Source organism: Cheilinus undulatus, linkage group 18, assembly GCF_018320785.1.
Source record: "Cheilinus undulatus linkage group 18, ASM1832078v1, whole genome shotgun sequence".
In the NCBI taxonomy this organism is placed as follows: Eukaryota; Metazoa; Chordata; class Actinopteri; order Labriformes; family Labridae; genus Cheilinus; species Cheilinus undulatus.
In genome coordinates, this window is record NC_054882.1 from 5837935 (window position 1) to 5856913 (window position 18979).

At 41.8% G+C, this 18979-nt stretch overlaps 2 protein-coding genes across 2 annotated transcripts in view; one reads left to right on the plus strand and one right to left on the minus strand.

Moving 5' to 3' along the window:
- wdr32 (WD repeat domain 32) overlaps positions 1-10816 on the plus strand; it is a 23530-nt gene extending 12714 nt beyond the window's left edge. Inside the window, exon 8 of the transcript XR_005993281.1 lies at positions 10720-10816. The gene's annotated coding sequence lies outside the window, so the exon portion shown is untranslated. The remainder of the gene's footprint in view (positions 1-10719) is intronic.
- On the minus strand, positions 26-17162 carry cpxm1a (carboxypeptidase X (M14 family), member 1a). The gene is made up of 13 exons (XM_041812204.1): positions 16766-17162; positions 11340-11449; positions 10769-10908; positions 8892-8976; positions 7868-8018; positions 5844-5932; positions 5634-5757; positions 4817-5013; positions 3640-3819; positions 1762-2056; positions 1499-1638; positions 1281-1383; positions 26-930 (listed from the first exon to the last, which is right to left on the minus strand). The coding sequence occupies exons 1-13, from the start codon at positions 17118-17120 to the stop codon at positions 590-592; spliced, it is 2310 nt and encodes a 769-aa protein (XP_041668138.1). The 5' UTR covers positions 17121-17162; the 3' UTR covers positions 26-589.
- Positions 17163-18979: the final 1817 nt, after the last annotated feature.

Genomic DNA, 18979 nt, shown 5'->3' on the forward strand with positions numbered 1-18979 from the left:
GACAAAATAGAAGGTATAACACAAATAATAATTATATTTTTATTTCATGGTCCTGTTGGACTAAAGTCAAATAAAAACAGACAATTTTAGAAAAACATGTCACATATCAGACCAGCTGACAATCACATTTCAACTCAGTCGTCTAGAAGTTAAAAACAACATAAAGCATAGGGATTTGAATTGGATCGGTCTATAAAGTCTATAAACTTGTCAGTGTCCATCGCTTATTGTCATTCAGAAAGTTGTCAGACGTGTACCTTCTGATCTGTGGCTCAGTTTTTGTCCTTGTTCTGTAAAAGACAAACTGAATTTAAATGTTTTTTTTAAGTGGCTGTCATCTTCTGTAAGAGCTTGTGTTACTGTCATGGTTTATTCTGTGGTAAAGGCCCAGTGCGCCTAATTTATGCTGCTCTTTTATCAAATTTAAGAGCAATCAGCACATAAATTAGATGAGCTGACCCTTTAATAGAGTCCTCTCCTTAATTAACAGCAGGAACATGTCACTTTTCCCAAAGGCCATTTCCTCCCTTTGAACTGAACTCCTCCGTCTCCTCTCTGAGGCTTCTTCAGCTCTTCGTCCTGTCGTCTCTCACGCTCGTCGGGCTCTGGAGGATCGAGCTCGTCTCACCCGCTGCCCCTCCTTCAGTCGCTGACTCTCCCGGCGCTGGTTGAGGACCTTGGTGCTCGCCCTGAGCTTTCGGAGCCTCAGAGCTCGAAGACGCAGCTGCAGGTCCTGGGGGATCTTCCCTCCTTTGGCCCGGATCTCCTTCAGCATCTGAATGGGCGTCTTGGTGAGGGTGAAGTCGCAGATGGTGGGATGGGGCTCCAGCCCAACGCTGCACCGTCGCATGGAGGGGAAGTAACCTTCGGCCCAGACCACTACTTTGTACTCGCCGGGGTTTAGAAGGCGCCAGTAGTCCCCATCAGCAGCTAAGGAATGGAAAATGAGACAAAAAAGTTGATATCCAGCTCCATAAACAATGAATGAGTTCACTTAGAGTGACAGTAAAGGCAAAAGTTTAAAGATCACATATTTTACCCTTTTAAGACAAGTTTATATTGTTCTCAGAGGTCCCTAAAACATGCCTGTGATTTTTTTTTGCTGAAAAAACACTCCAGTAATGGATTTTTGCATGTCTAAAAACTGCTGTTTCAGCCCTGCTCAGATTTTTCTGATTCTTGGGGAGATTGTGGACAGGACAGGGAACATATTTTTGCTAGAAAAGCCTGAAAACATGTATTTTGCATAATACGTGACCTTTACGAACTAGTTGTCTTACCTGATCGGATGTCGTGGTCGTGGTCCTCCACCTTCACCATGGCATCTGCTATTCCTTGTTTGGTCAGCTTGTCCCTGATCACACCTTTAATCCCTCTGTGAACCTGGGAGAGGAAGAAGAGGGCAATCAGAGAGGAATTGTTTAGTTAGAAAGCTTAAGCTCTGGATGCATGGCAGCTTCTTCAATATTCTGAGTGATTTTCTTTTGTTTTGACCGACCTGCTCCATGTAGACCAGCAGAGACTCTTTGTTGTTCTCCCACTCAATGGGAAGTTCGCTGACATGAGGAAACTTATCACAGGAGAGCTCCACCGTCACCTCGAAGCAGTTAGTGTGCAGGTAACTGAAGTCATTCATACCTGAGGGAAACATCCCACTGTATTATCTATGTAAGAAAGTCATGGGAAAGTACTCTTTTCATAAAGAGTACATTTCAGCAGAAATAACCAACCTGAACTTTATCATCCAATAAAACCACTCACTGCCTGGGACGGTGTGCCACGCTCCTCCGTTGATGATGTTGTGGTGCCTCTGGAAGTCCTCGTAGTGGCAGATACGGCGGTCTGGGTTGGCCATCACCAAGTTGGTGGAGGCATAGACGGTGGCGAGCCAGCGGAAGAAAGCGTTGTCGGCAGTGGGCGTGTCTTCTTGAGGGGCCCAGTCCCGTGTGCAGTCAAAGGGGTACGTCACCACCAGTTCCCCTCCGTGGAGGTTGGCACTGAGCACGAAGGGGATGTCCTGCATCCAGCTGATGACGGCACGGGTCTCTGGAGTAACCTAGGAGGGATGGACAAGCTGGATTATCTGAGTTTTGGAACACAGATTTATGAGAAAGACCCTTTTTTGTGTGTAGGTGGCGCCTTGCATGTAGTTTTTCTTCCATGAAAAACTACCAGTAGGAAACACCACTGCGGTATTTAAAGGAAGAGTAGAACATCAGAATCTCTAATGTCAGTGTCTGGCTCATAATTTGTTGGTCTTTCATAAATCTGGTGGCAGAACTTCAACATGTGTTCATCTTTTACCAGAAAAATGTTACTTAACATCACCGCTCTGGCTTCCAGGAACACTGCTGCTCTCTTGGCTCAAAAATTATCTCCTTATTTCCTCAGGCTTGCATGCAGTCAGATCAAGAACAATATTTTCCTTTACTCAAAACATCCATATGCAAGCATCAAAAAAGTTTTCCAGTGTGACCCACATTTATGCCTGAATACATGACGCCCATTCTTGAATTGCTGTGTTAGATCCTCTGGTATGGAGGCAGAGAGAAGCTGTGTTAATCATCTATTTCATGCATTTTTCTCTAGATAAGTTGGTGAAATGTTAGGATCCATCCATCCATCCATCCATCTTCCACTTATCCAAGGTCACTTAAGCAGGGAAGCCCAGACTTCCCTCTCCCTGGCCACTTCGTCCAGCTCTTCCGGGGGGATCCCAAGGCGTTCCTGAGCCAGCTGAGAGACATAGTCTCTCTAGCGTGTCCTGGGTTCCCCGTTCCCCGGGGCCTCCTCCCGCTGCAACCTGCTCTGAACACCTCACCAGGGAGGCGTCCAGGAGACATCCGGACCAGATGCCTGAGCCACCTCATCTGGCTCCTCTCAACGCGGAGGAGCAGCGGCTCTACTCCGAGTCCCTCCCGGATGGCCGAGCTTCTCACCCTATCTCTAAGGGAGAGCCCAGACACCCTGCGGAGGGAACTCGTTTTGGCTGCCTGTATCCGGGATCTCGTTCTTTCGGTCACTACTCACAGCTCGTGACCATAGGTGAGGGTAGGAACGTAGATTGACTGTAAATCGAGAGATTTGCCTTTCGACTCAGCTCTTTCTCCACTACGACAGACTGATGCAGAGACCGCATCACTGCCGACACCGCACCGAGCCACCTGTCAATCTCCTGTTCCATTCTTCCCTCCCTCGAGAACAAGACCCCGAGATACTTAAACTCCTCCACTTGGGGCAGGATCTCATTCCCAACCTGGAGAGGACATTCCACCCTTTTCCGACTGAGGACCATGGCCTCAGATTTGGAGGTGCTGATTCTCATCCCAGCTGCTTCACACTTGGTCGAGTGTGAAGCGTTCCAGTGAGAGCTGAAGGTCGTGACCTGATGAAGCCAACAGAACCACATCATCTGCAAAAAGCAGAGACCTAATCCTGAGGCCATCAAACCGGACCCCCTCAACACCCTGGCTGCGCCTAAAAAATCTGTCCATGAAAGTTCTAAACAGAACCGGTGATAAAGGGCAGCCCTGGCGGAGTCCAACCCTCACCGGAAACGGAAATGTCAGCATTAATTTGGTTTTTGTTTTCTCCTCTCCTGCTACACTGCTGTTTGGAAATAAATCCAGAGTGACTTACATCAGCGTCCTCCTGAGTGTAGTACTCTGGGATGGGGATGTAGTGGTTGGATACTTTGGATGTATCTCCCGCCTTCTCCTGGGCGTCCCACATGATGTTGTTCAGGTCTGGAAAGTTATGATTCATGTCGATTCCTTCAAAGCTGTACCGTCCCTCAGCCCAGCCAGCCAGCTCTGAGCCCTGCAGCAGATCCGTCAGACAGAAACAATATGATACAATATGATACGATTCGTTCCAATACAATAGGAAACATATGATATGATGCTATGGTTCACTACAAAGTGAAATGGTGCAATACAATGTTGAAACAATACTTAAATGATATGATACGATCAGCAATATCTAATCCAAAAAGATCTGATATACCAGAACAGGATTATCTATGAAAGAGGACCCTGTGTGGTATACGACCCTATGGTATGATACAGCAAGCTCATCATGATGCAAATCAATGTGATCTGATTTGATGGTAGCTGATTTGAGATGATGTTTAACTTTTGGGGAGGGGAGAAAGGACAGGAAACAAATACAATAAAAGTCCATTAACTGGACTAAAATACGACCCTCTAACTCAGTGATACTCAACATGTTGCTCTGGAGCAACATGTGGCTCTTTTGTAACTATTTGTGGCTCTTTGATGACTTAATTTCAAATATTATCCCCCCAGAAAAACCTTAAAAGGACCCTTTTTTGCCCTTTTGCAACTTCTTTGTGCCACTTTTATCCCCTTTTTGCCCACTTTTGTCACTTCTTTTTGCCCATTTAAGGTACCTTTTGTCATTAAATACCACTTGTTTCCTATTTTTTGCCCATTTTTGTCACTCTTGACCTCTTTTTGCCCATTTTAGTCAATTTACACCCAAGTTCTTGCCACTTCTGGACCATTTTTGCCCACCTGTATCTCATTTTTTTTTTTATCACTTCTTACCAATTTTTGCTATTTTCTGACCCTTCTTCCATGTTTTCTCCCCATTTCAGCCCCCTTTCACACATTTTTGCTGCTTTTGGACCATTTTTGCCACCTTTAATTTACTTTTAATGCTACTTAAGCTGTTTTTTGCCACTTTTCCCCACTAAGATTGTGGCTCTTGCAAAGGTATTTTTCAACAATTTCTCTTGCTCAACCCTGCTCTTTGGTTGAGCAGGGTTGAGTCACACTGCTCTAACTCCACCCACCTTCTCATAAGCGACCTCGTATCCATCAGGGTTCATGGAGGGCAGGAGGTGGATCCGCGTCTCTGTCACCAGTCTGACCACTCGTTGGTTCCCCTTCTTGTATTCTTTGCACAAGTACTGCATGAGATTCAGGACCAGCTCTCGACCCAGAGCCTCGTTCCCGTGCATCCCGGCCACGTAGCGAAACTCGGGCTCACCTGCCAAGAGGAACATTTAGAGAGTCACTTTACCGGCCAACCAATGAATGTCAGGGGTTAGGTCAGGCTGAACATGACGCCACTGAAGTTAGCACATTAAGAACATGATAGCCTATCTTTAAAACCCTGGATTTGCACTAAATGGATCTGGATTTCTTGTAAACCCAAAATAAAATCTGTCCTCTGTCTGCAAGGTTCATTTTACCCTGAAAGCTCTCAAATTAACAAAAGCTGCTGACACTTTAATAACCTTACTCTCATTATTTCCCTTTGGAGTGAAGCAATGTTGAAGTTTATTGGCTTTACAAGGCGCCACATAATTATTTTGGAAGCTGGAGAGGCCACAAAACCCCTCATTTGAAGACAATATCACAAAGAAAGATTGGTCTTGTTTAGTTGGGGAAACTCAGTCTCCAGTTTCAATGTTATCAGCGTGTTTACACGAGAGAGGCCAACTCTTTAAGCCTCCCTGTGTGGTTCTCCTGCAGAGAAGAAGGCTGTATAAACACTGGTGGATGTCAAAATGGGCCCCTGAGCAGCTAAACTCAACATCACCTAAGAAAAACAGGAAGCTTTCACCTTATCCAGGCTCACAGCAGAAGAAAGACCATCGCTCTCACCTAGTTCATGCTTCCTGGGGTTGTCTGAGATCACCATGACGTACAGTTTGAGACCTGTGTAGCTCTTCCCGATGGTGTAGACGTGGGTGATGTCCGGACACTCCTCAGTCACAGACTTCATGAGCTGAAGGGTACAAGGAAGAAGGCTGAATCTGAAACCTGTTAGAATCATGAGTTTACTGGAACAGGAGTTACTCATCATGCCCAAACCTTTCTCATTTCTTTGTAGTTGTGGTGTCTGAAGTCCAGGGGGTCCCTAGATCCTGGCTCCTGTACTGATGAGTAAATATCATCTGGATCTACGAGTACAGAGCACAGTGACCTACTTTAAGTGATCTGCTACATGTTACATCAAAAAATAATCATATGAGAACATTTCTGTTCATTTGTCACGGTAAACCTGATAATAAACAGCTCTAGTGAATCACTATGAGTAAAGATGAGGTCAGACTACGATCTGGCAGTTTTAGGGTTTCATAATCCATCGGTTTGAAAATCTGTCATTTGACCACAATAAAATAAACGTCTGGGACACCTCACCACCTCCAGACAGACAGTCTAGTATGTAATTTTACCTATGACGTTAGCAACATTGACCAATAAGAGCACAGAGCATTTTGGATGCACAGCTGTTATAGATGCAAACAAACCAAACGGAGAAGTGAAAAGTACTGATGGAACTGGTGCTGTGAGATGGAACTGTAAGACAAAAGTTTGACAAGCTCTGGCTTCAACATTCATGCCTTTATGATGTGTTGTTGAGGGACGACCATGTTGGAGCGAAAAGAGAGAAAGCAGCCAGTAAGTGTCTGTAGTTAGCATTAGAGTCAAGCTATAGTACAATTCATACAAACGTTGGATAAAAAAAACTGTATAGGAAATGAAATGAGGCAAAAAGGCAAACATTTGAAGAAAAAATGGTTTAAAGTGGCAGGAACTGGTGGGAAAAAGGGATGGAGAACGGCAAAAATGGATTAAAAGTGGCAAAACTTAGCAGAAAAGTGGTGGAGAGGGTCTGAGTTTCTAAAATAAGTCAAAGGAGGGAAAATTGCGTAAGGGGCAACTACATGTTAAAAAAATGGATGGGAATAATGGCAAAAAAAGGAATTTAAAGTGGCAAAAATGGGCAAAACAAGGGCAGGGGGGTTGCGAAAGCAATTAAAAAGTGGCAAAAAGGGGTTTAAAGTGGAAAAATTGTTAAGAAGTGGAAAAATAGGTGAAAAGAGGCAAACATTTGATAAAAGCTGCAAATAGGTGTTAAGAAAAGCAAAAAAGGGGCAAAAATGGGTAGGAAAATGGTGAAAAGCAGTTAAAATGTGGCAAAAATTGGTTAAAAGTAGAAAAAAAATTATAAGAGTGGGCAAAAATTGGTTACTTAGCATAAAAGGGGCAAATGGGTGGGACAAATAGTGGCAAGCAGTCAAACAGGGCAAAAAATGGTTTAAAAGTTGCAAACATGGTAATAAAGTATGGGAAAAAAATAGTTAAAATAGGTAAATGGAGTCAAAAGCTGGATCAAATAGGTGAGAAAGGCAAAAGGGGGTGGAGAATGGTGGAAAGCGGTTAAACAGCAAAATGGATTACAAGCGGCAAAAATGAATTAAGAGGCAAAAATTGGCTAAAAGTTGGCAAATGTAGGTTAAGAAAGGCAAAAAATGAGCCAAAGATTGATGAAACCTGATGGAAGCAGGTTAAAAAGTGGTCAAACTTGGCTAAAAGTTGTAAAAAGGGACAGAAATGGGTGGGGAAAGGGTGAAAAGCAGTTTAAAAGTAGTAAAACTTGGCTAAAATTTGTATAAAGGGGCAAAAGTGGGCGGGGAAATAGTGAAAAGCAGTTCAAAAGTCGGAAAACCCAACTAAAAGTATAGCAAAAGGTGCAAAATGTGGTTAAAAGTGAATAAATGATCAGATGCCCGAACCACCTCTACTGACTCCTTCCGATGTGAAGGAGCAGCAGCTCTACTCCCTCTGGATGTCTGAGCTCCTCACCCTATCTCAAAGGCTGAGCCCAGACACCCTCAACTCATTTCGGCTGCTTATATCCGTGATCTCATTCTTTTGGTCATTACCCAGAGTTCATGACCATAGGTGAGCGCTGGGAGGAAGACCCCAAGATCCTTGAACTCCTTCACCTGAGGCAGAGACTCACTCCTCACCTGGACATCGTAATAGACAAAAAAACGAGTCTAGTAGTCTGACCTCAGCTTCTCTCTGAACTGCAGCGTTGTTCCTACCATGAACACGACAGCCGAGGATCTCCGCCCGCAGGCAGATGGTCCCGTTGGCGTACCAGGTCTGAGGGTTAATGCGGATGAAACGGGCGACAGTGGGGACAGGGAGCAGACCAAGCACTGGAGTCTCTGGATTCTGGTTTCCTTCAAAGACCTGTTAAATGGGACGTTGTGTCAGTCTGAACAGTGATACCCTATAGAATGTTTAAAGTCAGTTATAAATAATACTAGTAAGAAAGTTGGAGAGATTTGGAGCTTAGAATTAAAAGAGCTGGTGCCAAAAATGAAAATGTGTGCCTGGTTCCAAAGCAAACAGGCCAAATGGACTGTTTCACATGTCCATGGCATGGGATATATTTCCCATCCAGAGACAGTGATTGAATATATTTGCTCCCTTTCAAGCGTGGTATCCCGTTGTAGAGTAGTGAGGAGTGAATCTGCTCCTGGATCTGCACCTAAAACTTAGCAATTGTCTCTTGACCTTTGTTCTAGTTTTCCTCAAAGTCTGACTGAATCTGCTGAAAGCATTAGTGTAACTCCAAGACGATCAAAGAGGAATGAAAACATAACCTACATGGCAGAGTGAAAACCTTAAAATAAGAAACAGTGCAAAAGACTCTTTGTTTCAAGTCCAACTCTTTGGAAATAAACCAGACTTTCCAACAAACTTTCCAACACACTGACATTCAGACAGCTTTACCTTGAGTTGCTGGTTTTGATCTGCCTTTACAGTTATTTCCATCTGCATGTTAGAGAGTCTTCATTGCAGTGTCAGAATAGTAGAGCTGTTTCTAAAGCATGAAAGTGTTTCAAATCAAATTTAACTGCCCTCATGTTTTCTCCAGATTAATGTTTCTTGCTACTCTTTTCACTCTGAGTCCTCGCTTATTTTGCAGGATTATGGTTTTGATTGCGGCACATATTTCACTTTGGCACAGCTCTTTAGAATCTGTTTTCCATCTGTGTGAGGTCTGACAGCCACATTAGACTCATTCCTTGTATCTGAAAACAAAACAGTAGTTCTTACTGCGTCTACTGTCCCGTTCTTGCAGGTTTCCCAGTTCACAGAGTCGTTACTCAGCTGGACTTTGTAGGTGTGGACCCAGTCCCAGCTGTGAGGAAGACAGAAGAGGACAAAAAAGTCAACATTTAATGGATGTCAGAGCTGTAATAGAATATTTGTGTTTGCACAGTACAAGGAATGTATTAGTCAATCAATGTCTATTTAGATTACACAGCAATCATCAAGCTTGTCTCAGTGTAATTTCTTAGAAGAGCGGGCCTAAACTGTACTTTTCATAATATTATTTAGAAAGATCCAATGTTATTCCACCACTTAGAAAGCACTAAGAAACAGGGGACATTTATTTTTACAGGCTAAGCCTCTGGCAGAAACAGAATCATTAACTTACTGGTCGTTTCCATCTGGCTCTACTGATAAGTATAATACAGTATCATCTGCATAACGATAAATGATAAACGATAAATGGAGTGTTTCCTGGTTATTCTGCACAAAGGAATCTAATAATAAGGTGAATAGAGATTGTCCCAGCACCAAACCCTGTAGGACTCCTTCATTATCGTTGCTGTGCATAGAGGACTCTACTTGAAGGGCTAAAAGTCTAAAATCTGTAGCAGTATTGTTTAAGGTTGTCTTTTTTAACCCTGTGGAGGTGATTTGTTTTGCTGTCAACACTGAAACATACTTAGATCAATTAATACAGAATGATGCAGTTCGTCATTTAAAAAGCCAGTGGCAGATAGGTAATAATAGTTCATTCTTCTTTGAATGTGTGACTGCATGAGAGCAACCCAAACTCAGATTGTGTTCTCAGCTGTGATTGGCTGAAACTGACTGGGCTTTCTTTGGGGTCCTAAGTTTGCACAAGTGTGTAGGCTCATTTAGGATCCAATCAGAAGTTTTTTTGTTTGTTTGTTTTGTTTTGTTTTGTTTTGTTTTACAAATATTCACTTTGTAAGACTTTTTGTACAATTTACAAAAAGGTAATCTCATGACCTGTTAAAAATAGAGCCGGTCTTGACTGATTTTTTCATGATTTTAAATACACTGACTTGACATTGATCTACCAATGAGAACGCACTTGGAAATGGTGACAAGGGAAATCTTCTTTGCGGCAAAAACCAGAATTACTGGAATTGTTCCATTTTATTGATACTTATAATAAAGTTATGTTGTCACCTTTGACATTACCTGATTATTTTACTCATAGGACATTAATTTATCGACTCTGTTTTGGCTGAAGGTTAACACCTTCCTATCACATTGCTTTTTCATATTTAACATAAATATTTGGTGATATTAGAGGATTTACGGCTGTTGTAGACAATGTGCAAACAGGCAAAACCCCGGATCAGAACCAGATTGATTAGTAACAACACTTCGTATCATCTGATTTCATTTGATGAGTATAACACAGTATTATCTGCATAACATTGAATCTTAATGGGGTTTTTCTTAGTGATATATCCTATTTGAGGTATAAATAAAGTGAATGGAAATGGACTCAACGCTTAACCCTGGAAAACCCCTTAACAAATATTTTCTAAGTCTCATGGTTGTTGTAAGAATACATGAGTATCATCAGCAGATATAAATGGAGTTATGTCCTGTTGATGCCTGCTTCAGGAAGAATTTAAAACAAGAATAGAACTGGGCCCGGTACTGAACCCTGTGGAATGCCATGACTACTTTAATGTGCATTAAGGTCATGTTTTTAACAAGTAGAGACCTACTTTATATTGAGAGGAGAGCTAGTTTCCAACTTTTTCAACCTGTTGAGATCCAATTGTATTTTAGTTAATGATTTATTATCATTTTGTGTTTCTTGCTGCAGGTTTACGCATCATTCCGCCGCTTTTATTTTAATCCAGATACTACCTGACCTCCAGATGGAGTTCCGTCCCTGCAGGATGACTCCGGTAAACAGGGTCAGATGGATGGCGTCCACCTCCAGCCACTGGTGTCGGTCTTTATACTCGGCACACCACGCTCCGTCGTGCAGGTCCCCGTCCTCGATGCCAGACTGAAAACACATGTTACACAGACATTTTCTTTTTCTGTCGGCTGCTGGATCCATTAAACCACAAAACGCTCCTGGCGCTGCCTTGATGTTTGGGATTGCATAAGTTTCTGGTGTTGACCTTGATTGTTTTATAATTGCTCTCAGACTTCAGAAGATTTCAGGCTGGAGAACAAGAGAGGGGGAGGCTGGAGCCCTGCTGTAGTTTGCTTTACTGAACAAGAAATGGCTTTAGTCTGCAGCTTTATTATACTGGTAATTTTACATGCCAATAAAAAAGAGAATATGAGGTTTATCCTCACTATAACAGTCTATTAGTTTAGGAAGTATGCAGCAGAAATCAAACAGATACTCATAACTCTACCCTGGTGTTTTACCTCATTGCAGCTCTACAGACAGCGGTTGAGTGCACCTTGTTTTTGACTTGTACCTACCTGGATATTGAGCCTCCCCCTGTGAGGACCCAGACCTTCCCTCAGGTAAGACGACGCTTGTATCTGATTGTCATCAACCCGCAGAGACTCGAGACCGAGGGGAGGACAGTCTGCAGAGAGAAGGGAGATAAGATTTGTCTGAGCACGTCTGGAGAGTCAGCAGAAGCCGCTCTGACAGACTGATGCTACAGGGTTAAATCTCTCCTCCTGGTTTCACTGAGTAAGCAAACAGCCGGCTGATGTAAGAAGAAACCTCAGCTGTTTTTCCCCTGATCATCCCAGGTCACTTCAGTGGAAGTCTGGAGGCCCTCTCTTTAGGGGAAACTGTAGAATAGTGGATCTAAAGGAGGGTTTGAATGTAATCTGAGACGACGATCAGGGCGAAGAGGGAGAGAAGTCAAACATCCAGTAGAGCAGAAAGTCAAAGAGCTACAGCTGGAGTGGATTTTATGGGTTTGGGAAAACAGAGTCATTAATCACAAACATGAGGAACACTGGCAGAGAGGAACAGCTTTGTTTGTCCTCTTTAGGTCTGAGGATGTTAAAGATGTTGGACTTAAAGAGGAGCTAGATAAACATGGCTGGTTTAAGGGAAGTTTACACGAGAGCCTCACACAAATTAGAGACTACTGGAAATTAATCTGCTGTCATTTTTGCATCTAAGTCCTGAGTTTAGGCTTTTAAATGTGAATGTTTGCTGGTTTTCTTGATAGTTAACTGACTGTCTTCTGTTATTATTGCATAGCAAACAACATGCAGGCCTTTGCACTGTAATTAACATGTTTTCATGGCCAATTTTGACTATTTTCTGACAATTATCATTATCATCCAGCTGTCCACCATTATTCTTGTGTCTTTTATTCTGTATTTTTGGTTGGGCTAATGCAGGGGTGTCCAAACTATGGCCTGGGGTCCAATTAGCCTTGATTGACCCGCAGCAAATTCTGGAAATCAAATGAAATATGGCCCACATTTAGTGGACTGTACTGTACTTCATAGTTTCAGTACAAGATAGTGCTACCATACTAATTACCGTAAACAAACATCTTGACAAGAAGAATTTGTTGATGTGTTTTTTTGTGACTAAACTATCTGTGCTTAGGTAAAGATATTGGCAACCAAAATAATAATTATATCTTGTTTTCTAACTCCCTGATAGGTTACGGCAGCAAATACCAGTACCAATGATATTACGGGGGCAGAGCCAGTGGTAGCTAAGGCTAAAAGGGCCCCTGATATCTCATTGGCATCCCAAAAACCTGGAAATTATTGACTATTTGCATTGTTAGCCATTAAATCCTCCACCCCAGCTCCTCCTTCATTCTGCTTCAGACTTAATCAATGTCATTTACCTCGCCTTGCAGTTAATTAAGCGGCCCAAACATCATTATGTATTTCTGTATGTGGCCCACAGTGGAAAAAAGTTTGGACATCCCTGAGCTAACAGATGGATGTTATACTGGTTCCTATAGGACACAGGTATCAAACTTAAGGCCCGGGGGCCAAATCCAGCCCATGGAACAGTTAAATCTGGCCTGCAAGATGATCTCATATTTGTGTTATAACTGGCCCGTCAGTCTGAGGTCTGCAGATTTCCTCAAGTATAAAAATGTGAACATATCCTTGAAGATTTTAGATCTCCTTGTTAAGTCACAAAATCAGAAAAAGTAAGGAGAAAAATATTTAAATAAGAAGTCAGGAATGTGGGAAAGAAATTAATTTGTTTTTTAATTTCACATTTATTAATTTTGTATCTTACAATTAGGACTCAAACTTCGGATTTTAACCTTTTATTTCGCACTTTGAGCATTTCAACTCATAATTTTGACTTCTCATATAGTATTTGGAGCTTTAAGATTCATAATTCTGATTTTGTTTAATTCAGATTTTGACCTTTTTAACCAGTTACTTTATATTCTAGTCATATTTTCAACTCCAAACTTTGACTTCATAATCCCATAGTTTGACCTTTTAGAATCGAAATTTAAAATTTTGAATCATATTTTGACTTTTAATTTCATGATTACAAATTTTATTTCATATTTTGACCTTTTAAACTCATGATTTTGAGTTTCTTTCTAATATATTTGCCTTTAAAACATTGCTTTTCCATTTTGATTTTATGTTTTGACCTTTTTGAAGTAATAAATTTACTTTTCTCAGATTGTGAGCATTTAAACGTAACTTTTTAACTTTTTAAATGTCAAAATTGTTTATCATCAGTGCTGAGGTTTTTTTTTTATATATATATATTTTATTTCTGGTGAAAAAAGGTTGACAGTTTCTGGTTAAAAAGGTGACCCTGTTAGGCCCTCAGGTTAGTCCTGAATCCAGAATCCGGCCCCTGCTGTGATTGAGTTTGACTCCCCTGCTATAGGACAAATTGCTATTCAGACAGAGAACAGAGAAAACCTTGAACCTGGTTTTCCACAGGAGTATAGGGCACTGGTTCTCCACTGGGCCAGCTCTGGGATCAACTACAAGTTCCATAATAAGAAACCATGACCCAAATCTCTAAAATATTAATCAATCAATCAGGTTTATTCAATAAAAGTTGGCACCGTCTTGACCCCAGATAGAAATGTGACAGAGCAAAGAGATTTCTGAAAGTTACGAGGAAAAATCCAAAATAAAATCCGTACAACCTAATAGGAGTGTTCTCTAGAATTCTCTAATGTTTCAACTGAATATTCCTAGAATATAACTGGAGAAGAATGGTGAAAGTTTCTTGGAGGACTCCTGAAAATTACTGGAGAAAGTCCAATGTGAATTTTCTTAGATTTACTGGAAGGGTTCAACAGAAGATGACTAAATGTTTCTAAGGAAGTGTCTGAAGAAAACTCCCCCCAAATTTAGGGGAACTCCTCAACCTTTGAGTGATCTTGAGCTCAACTTTCCTTAAAATGATCTCAAAGACAAGCTCCTCTGACTCTGGGTAAACTCACTCTGAAAAATATCATCCATCCATCTATTTTCAACTCTGCTTATCCTGTTGGGGGTCATGAGGGGGCTGGAGCCTATCCCAGCTGTCATTGGGTGAGAGGCGGGTATAGAGACAGACAACCAGGCACGCTTACACTCACACCTACGGCCAATTATGAGTGATCGGTTAACCTAATGAGCATGTTTGTGGTGGTGGGAGGAAGTCGGAGTACCCGGAGAGAGAACATGCAGACTCCACACAGAAAGGCCCTGACCAACAACAGCGCTAACCCCTGCGCCACCGTGCAACTTAACCCTTTCGGTAATGATTGCAAACCTGTGCCAAAACAGGTTGAGAGAAGAGCGAAAACATCTTTTCTGTCATTAAAAGCTTCCAGTGTGGCTTTTTACTCTTGTTTAGAATGAACAAATTTTTTCCAGGTCTGACAAAAATCATTTAAAGTCATTACACTGTATCTGAGCGTGGCAAGCATTTCTATCGGCTCACAGAGCAACTAAACCTCTCCCATGGCTACCGCCTCGTTTTACTAAAATGAAGCTGTTTGGTCTGGAGCTAACGAGGTAGATTGGAGCTTTTCAAGATGGATTTGCATGATGACAGAAATGAAACCTGTCCAATGCATTTGATTTGCAAGGTTATCTCGTACTGCATGTCAAGATTTCATAACTTTCCTTGTACAAGATGTGCACTACACAGATTACCACAGGGCATCTGTGTAGAAGAGTATTAATTTAGAATTTTCACATCCAGGTTGGGGCGAAACAGACATTGTGATATCACATGTAAAAGTTCCAAATTGTTATAGCACCAGGGGCGGGATAAATCTAAGGAAGTGGTTCCCAAAGTGAGAGTCAGGACCCCTTAGGGAAGGGGTGTCCAAACTATGACCAAATGTGGCCCGCAGGCCCCCCCAAATTATTTAAATTAAATTAAATATGGCCCTCAACAGAGCATGAAGCTTGTGCTACACTGTATTATTCTTCGTAGTTTCAAAACAAGGCAGTGCTACCATGCTGATACCGTAAAAAAACATTTTGACGAGGATTTATAGCTGTTTTTATCAGGACTAAATTGAGACGATACCATGAATAGTAAAATGATTCAAAACCAAATAATACAATATCTTGATTTATAATGCCCTAATGGATTACAGCAGCAAATAGCAGCACCAATAATGTTCCAAGGGCGGAGCCAGTGGTAGCCAGAGCTGACTTGGGCCCCCCGAAATCTGATTGGCCTCCCCAAAATTATTAAAACGATTGTCCATTTGCCTAGTCAGCCATCAACTAGCCATTTAAGAATATCCAATCACTGAGGGCATCTTAACCAACATTAGATTGGTTTTATTAACTTTAACATCAAGCTGAGATTTATAAAAGTAGCCCCATCATCCTTATGGCCACCATGTGGCCCCCAGTGGAAAAAGTTTGGGGACCCCTGCCTTGGGGGGCCACAGGATGCCTTCTTAAAATTACATTTTCAAATCAGAAAAGCACTCAGAGAGCGCAGACCTCCGCCGTTAACTCTATCTCCCAGTAGTGAAGAATCCTTTAAAAACATTCCTGGATCCAGACGGTGATCTGGATCATTCCCAAAATCTAATTCACCAATTACTCCCTCCCAGTGGGGTGGAGACACGGTGAGGCAAAGCATTGGCTTCTCTACGTGTGGACTGTCATAGCGGAAGCACTCATGGTCTCACCGGACGACTGGAAGTTATGGCAGAGGGTGAATATTCCTCTATTCCTCCCAGCATTGTGAGTATTCTCGTTACAATTCACTGTCGTTCTCTCTAGCACCAAAAAAATGCTGTTGGGATTGAAGTTACTCATGTCCGCCATCTCCTGGCGTAAACTGTAACAGCGCAGACCTCCGCCGTTAACTCTATCTCCCAATAGTAAAGAATCCTTTTAAAAATTTCCTGGATCCAGACGGTGATCTGGATCAGTCCCAAAATCTAATCAGTTCTTCCTTATGCCATTTCTGACATTTCCTGAAAATTTCATGAAAATCTGTCCATGGCTTTTTGAGTTATGTTGCTAACAAGCAAACGAACAAACGAACAAACAAACCCACCCGATGCCATAACCTCCTTCACAGAGGTAATGATTGCAGATATTGTTAAAATATATGCATGAAATCAGTAGTATTCAAAACAAAACCATGGTCATTTGCTGGGATGGAAGTCATATTTAAAAACACTTCAAAATAAAAGTTTCAAATGTAAGTTTGCATGCAACTTTTAATGATTATGCATAGCTGCAGATGCTTCAAACATTTCATAGCACAGTGGAGGCAGTTACAGCTGAAGTCGGGAGTTCCAAGCATCCCTGAAGGCATCATTTATTGCTGAACTTTATTGGTTCTTTAATTGACTTTAATAATGAGGTTAAATGAGCTTCGAACTCCCTTGGTTCACAGAGTTTTAAATAAAAAGTAAAACTAAACCGTTTTTTTGTAAATCTCAGACACATTTTCTCACCCAGGGTTGGTTTCTTCTCTTCTGTCTTGTCATCTTTGTCCTCTTCTTCTTTGCTGTTCTTTTTTTCCTTCCCATTCCTATTGGTGTCCACATCTTTGGCAGTAACAGTGGGGATACTGGTTGTACTGGTGGTGCTGGTAGTACTGGGGATACTGGTGCTGGAGTTTAAAGTCTGAGCTGCAGTCGTCAGTGGCTCTGTGCCGTTTCCCTGCAGCTCCACGGTGACAGACTCAGCTGTAGCTGATGTGCTGTTAAATAAATTCAGACTCTTCTCCGTCGTTGCATCTTCTGTCAGCGCTGAAAACCCTCCCAGTAAACTCACGGCAGCCAGCAGCACGCACAGAGACTTCTCCATCTTCTTCTTTTGTTTGCTGCTGCAGAGAGTGAGGGGGAGAAAAAAATCCCCTGGTGGTTTATGAGGAGACCAGCGAGCCAGACCTCCATCCAGCACATCCCTCCTCCTCCTCGATCCCACCTCCCCCTTCCTCCCTAAATTCCAAAGAGCTGAAGGAGAAAAGATTCAAAAACAGACACTGCAGCTTGCATAATGTGGGTGAAGTGTGGATCAATGACCTATATGCAAAAACAAAATGGTTAAAAATCTGAACTTTTGCAAAAGTTTCTCCTTTTTTCTTGTCTTTCTACTTGTAAAAGATGATTTCCACACCTTTTTGGTGCTTGTTTTTACTTTTTGTTGTGACAATTTTCCAGTAATGGAGACAGAATGGAACCAAACTTCAGAGCTTCTCAATCACTTTTGTCCACCTTATTTTACAGTTAAACACTGAAGAAAGCTTCTGCAATCTCTGTTGCTTTAACATCTTTATTCAAAGGTTACTTTAAGGGAGAGACTCCAGTCTAGAAATAGAACAAATGTGTTTGAATGCAGCATTTTGAGAAGAATATTTAAGGTAAATTGTCATGCCAGGAAAAAGAAATCCTTGGTCAGTGGAGAAAGATTATTATGACTGCCTTTATTCAACGAATCAAGTCAGAAAATTAAGAATGAAGTTGGAAAATTCCAAACTTCTGTGTGACAGGATGAACCAGGGACACATACATCGTCAAAATCCATTTAAATTGAGCTTGTCCCTGTTTAAAAGTATGTGCCCCAGTTCTTTGGAGCTCCTGATTCATGCGGTTACTCAATGACAGCTTTGTCATGGACTGAAAAATTTTCCGTCTTTTTAACCCACATTTCCCAGAGTCCTCTTCTCTGCTGCAGCTTCATATCGTCCCAAATCTGCATATAATCTTTGCCCACTCTGCTCTGACTAAAACTTTTATTGTTTGTGATTCACGCCATCCTGAACCCTCCTCTGCTCTGACTCAACAGGAAACAAACTAAATTCTTCATCTTGTGTTTTAGAATAAAAAACCTGCAGCTCCTGCAGATTCTGAAAACTCTGCAAACTGCAGTAAACTAGAAATGTTAGGGATGCTCAGTGCTATCAACATGATATCATTTTCTGCAGATAGTTGCTTAAAAAGGGACATATCGGTGTCAGCAGATGTGAAAATATCAGCAGAGATTTACAGCTGCACATATCAGCACTATAAATCACATGTTGGCCGCAAATATTTGCAAAATGTTCAACTACACTATCAGGTTAAAGTGGTTGATTAGGGCGTCAAACACTCAAGGAGGCTCTCCGAGCCCTGAAGATTTTGGCTCATTTTGGTACTGGTAACAGCCAAAATGAGATTGGGTTTATATCAGCATCAGATGTCAGCAAAAATCCCAAACCATGCTGCTGAATATACATCCTTGAGTGATGACGGTGCATTTGAACTAAGAGACTTCCATCTTTTGTCTTCTAATCCTTCATAGTCTGGGAATAATTTACAAGACATCCAGGGGTGGACTCAGGATGTTTGAGGGGCAGGGGCAAAAAAGGGCACCTGCTGTATGATGTAGGGCACCATAACAAAAAAAGGTGCATAAAAAGTTAGCTTAATACCAAAAAAACGTATGGCACCTGACTGAATTTTTTTCCTCATCTAGTGGAGATGTAACAAAGAGTAACCTGCCGTGCTTTTTTTGACATGGATTTGTTTCACACATCCATCTAGTAAATCTCCCATAGGTGGCCTTAGGGAATGTGCAGAGCCTTTGCAAAAAAAACTTGGAGGGTAATTGGATGAACGTTCTGTCTGTCACATGTTTTTGGGCCAATCAGAGCAACAAATTATGTCACAAACCACCATTACCGA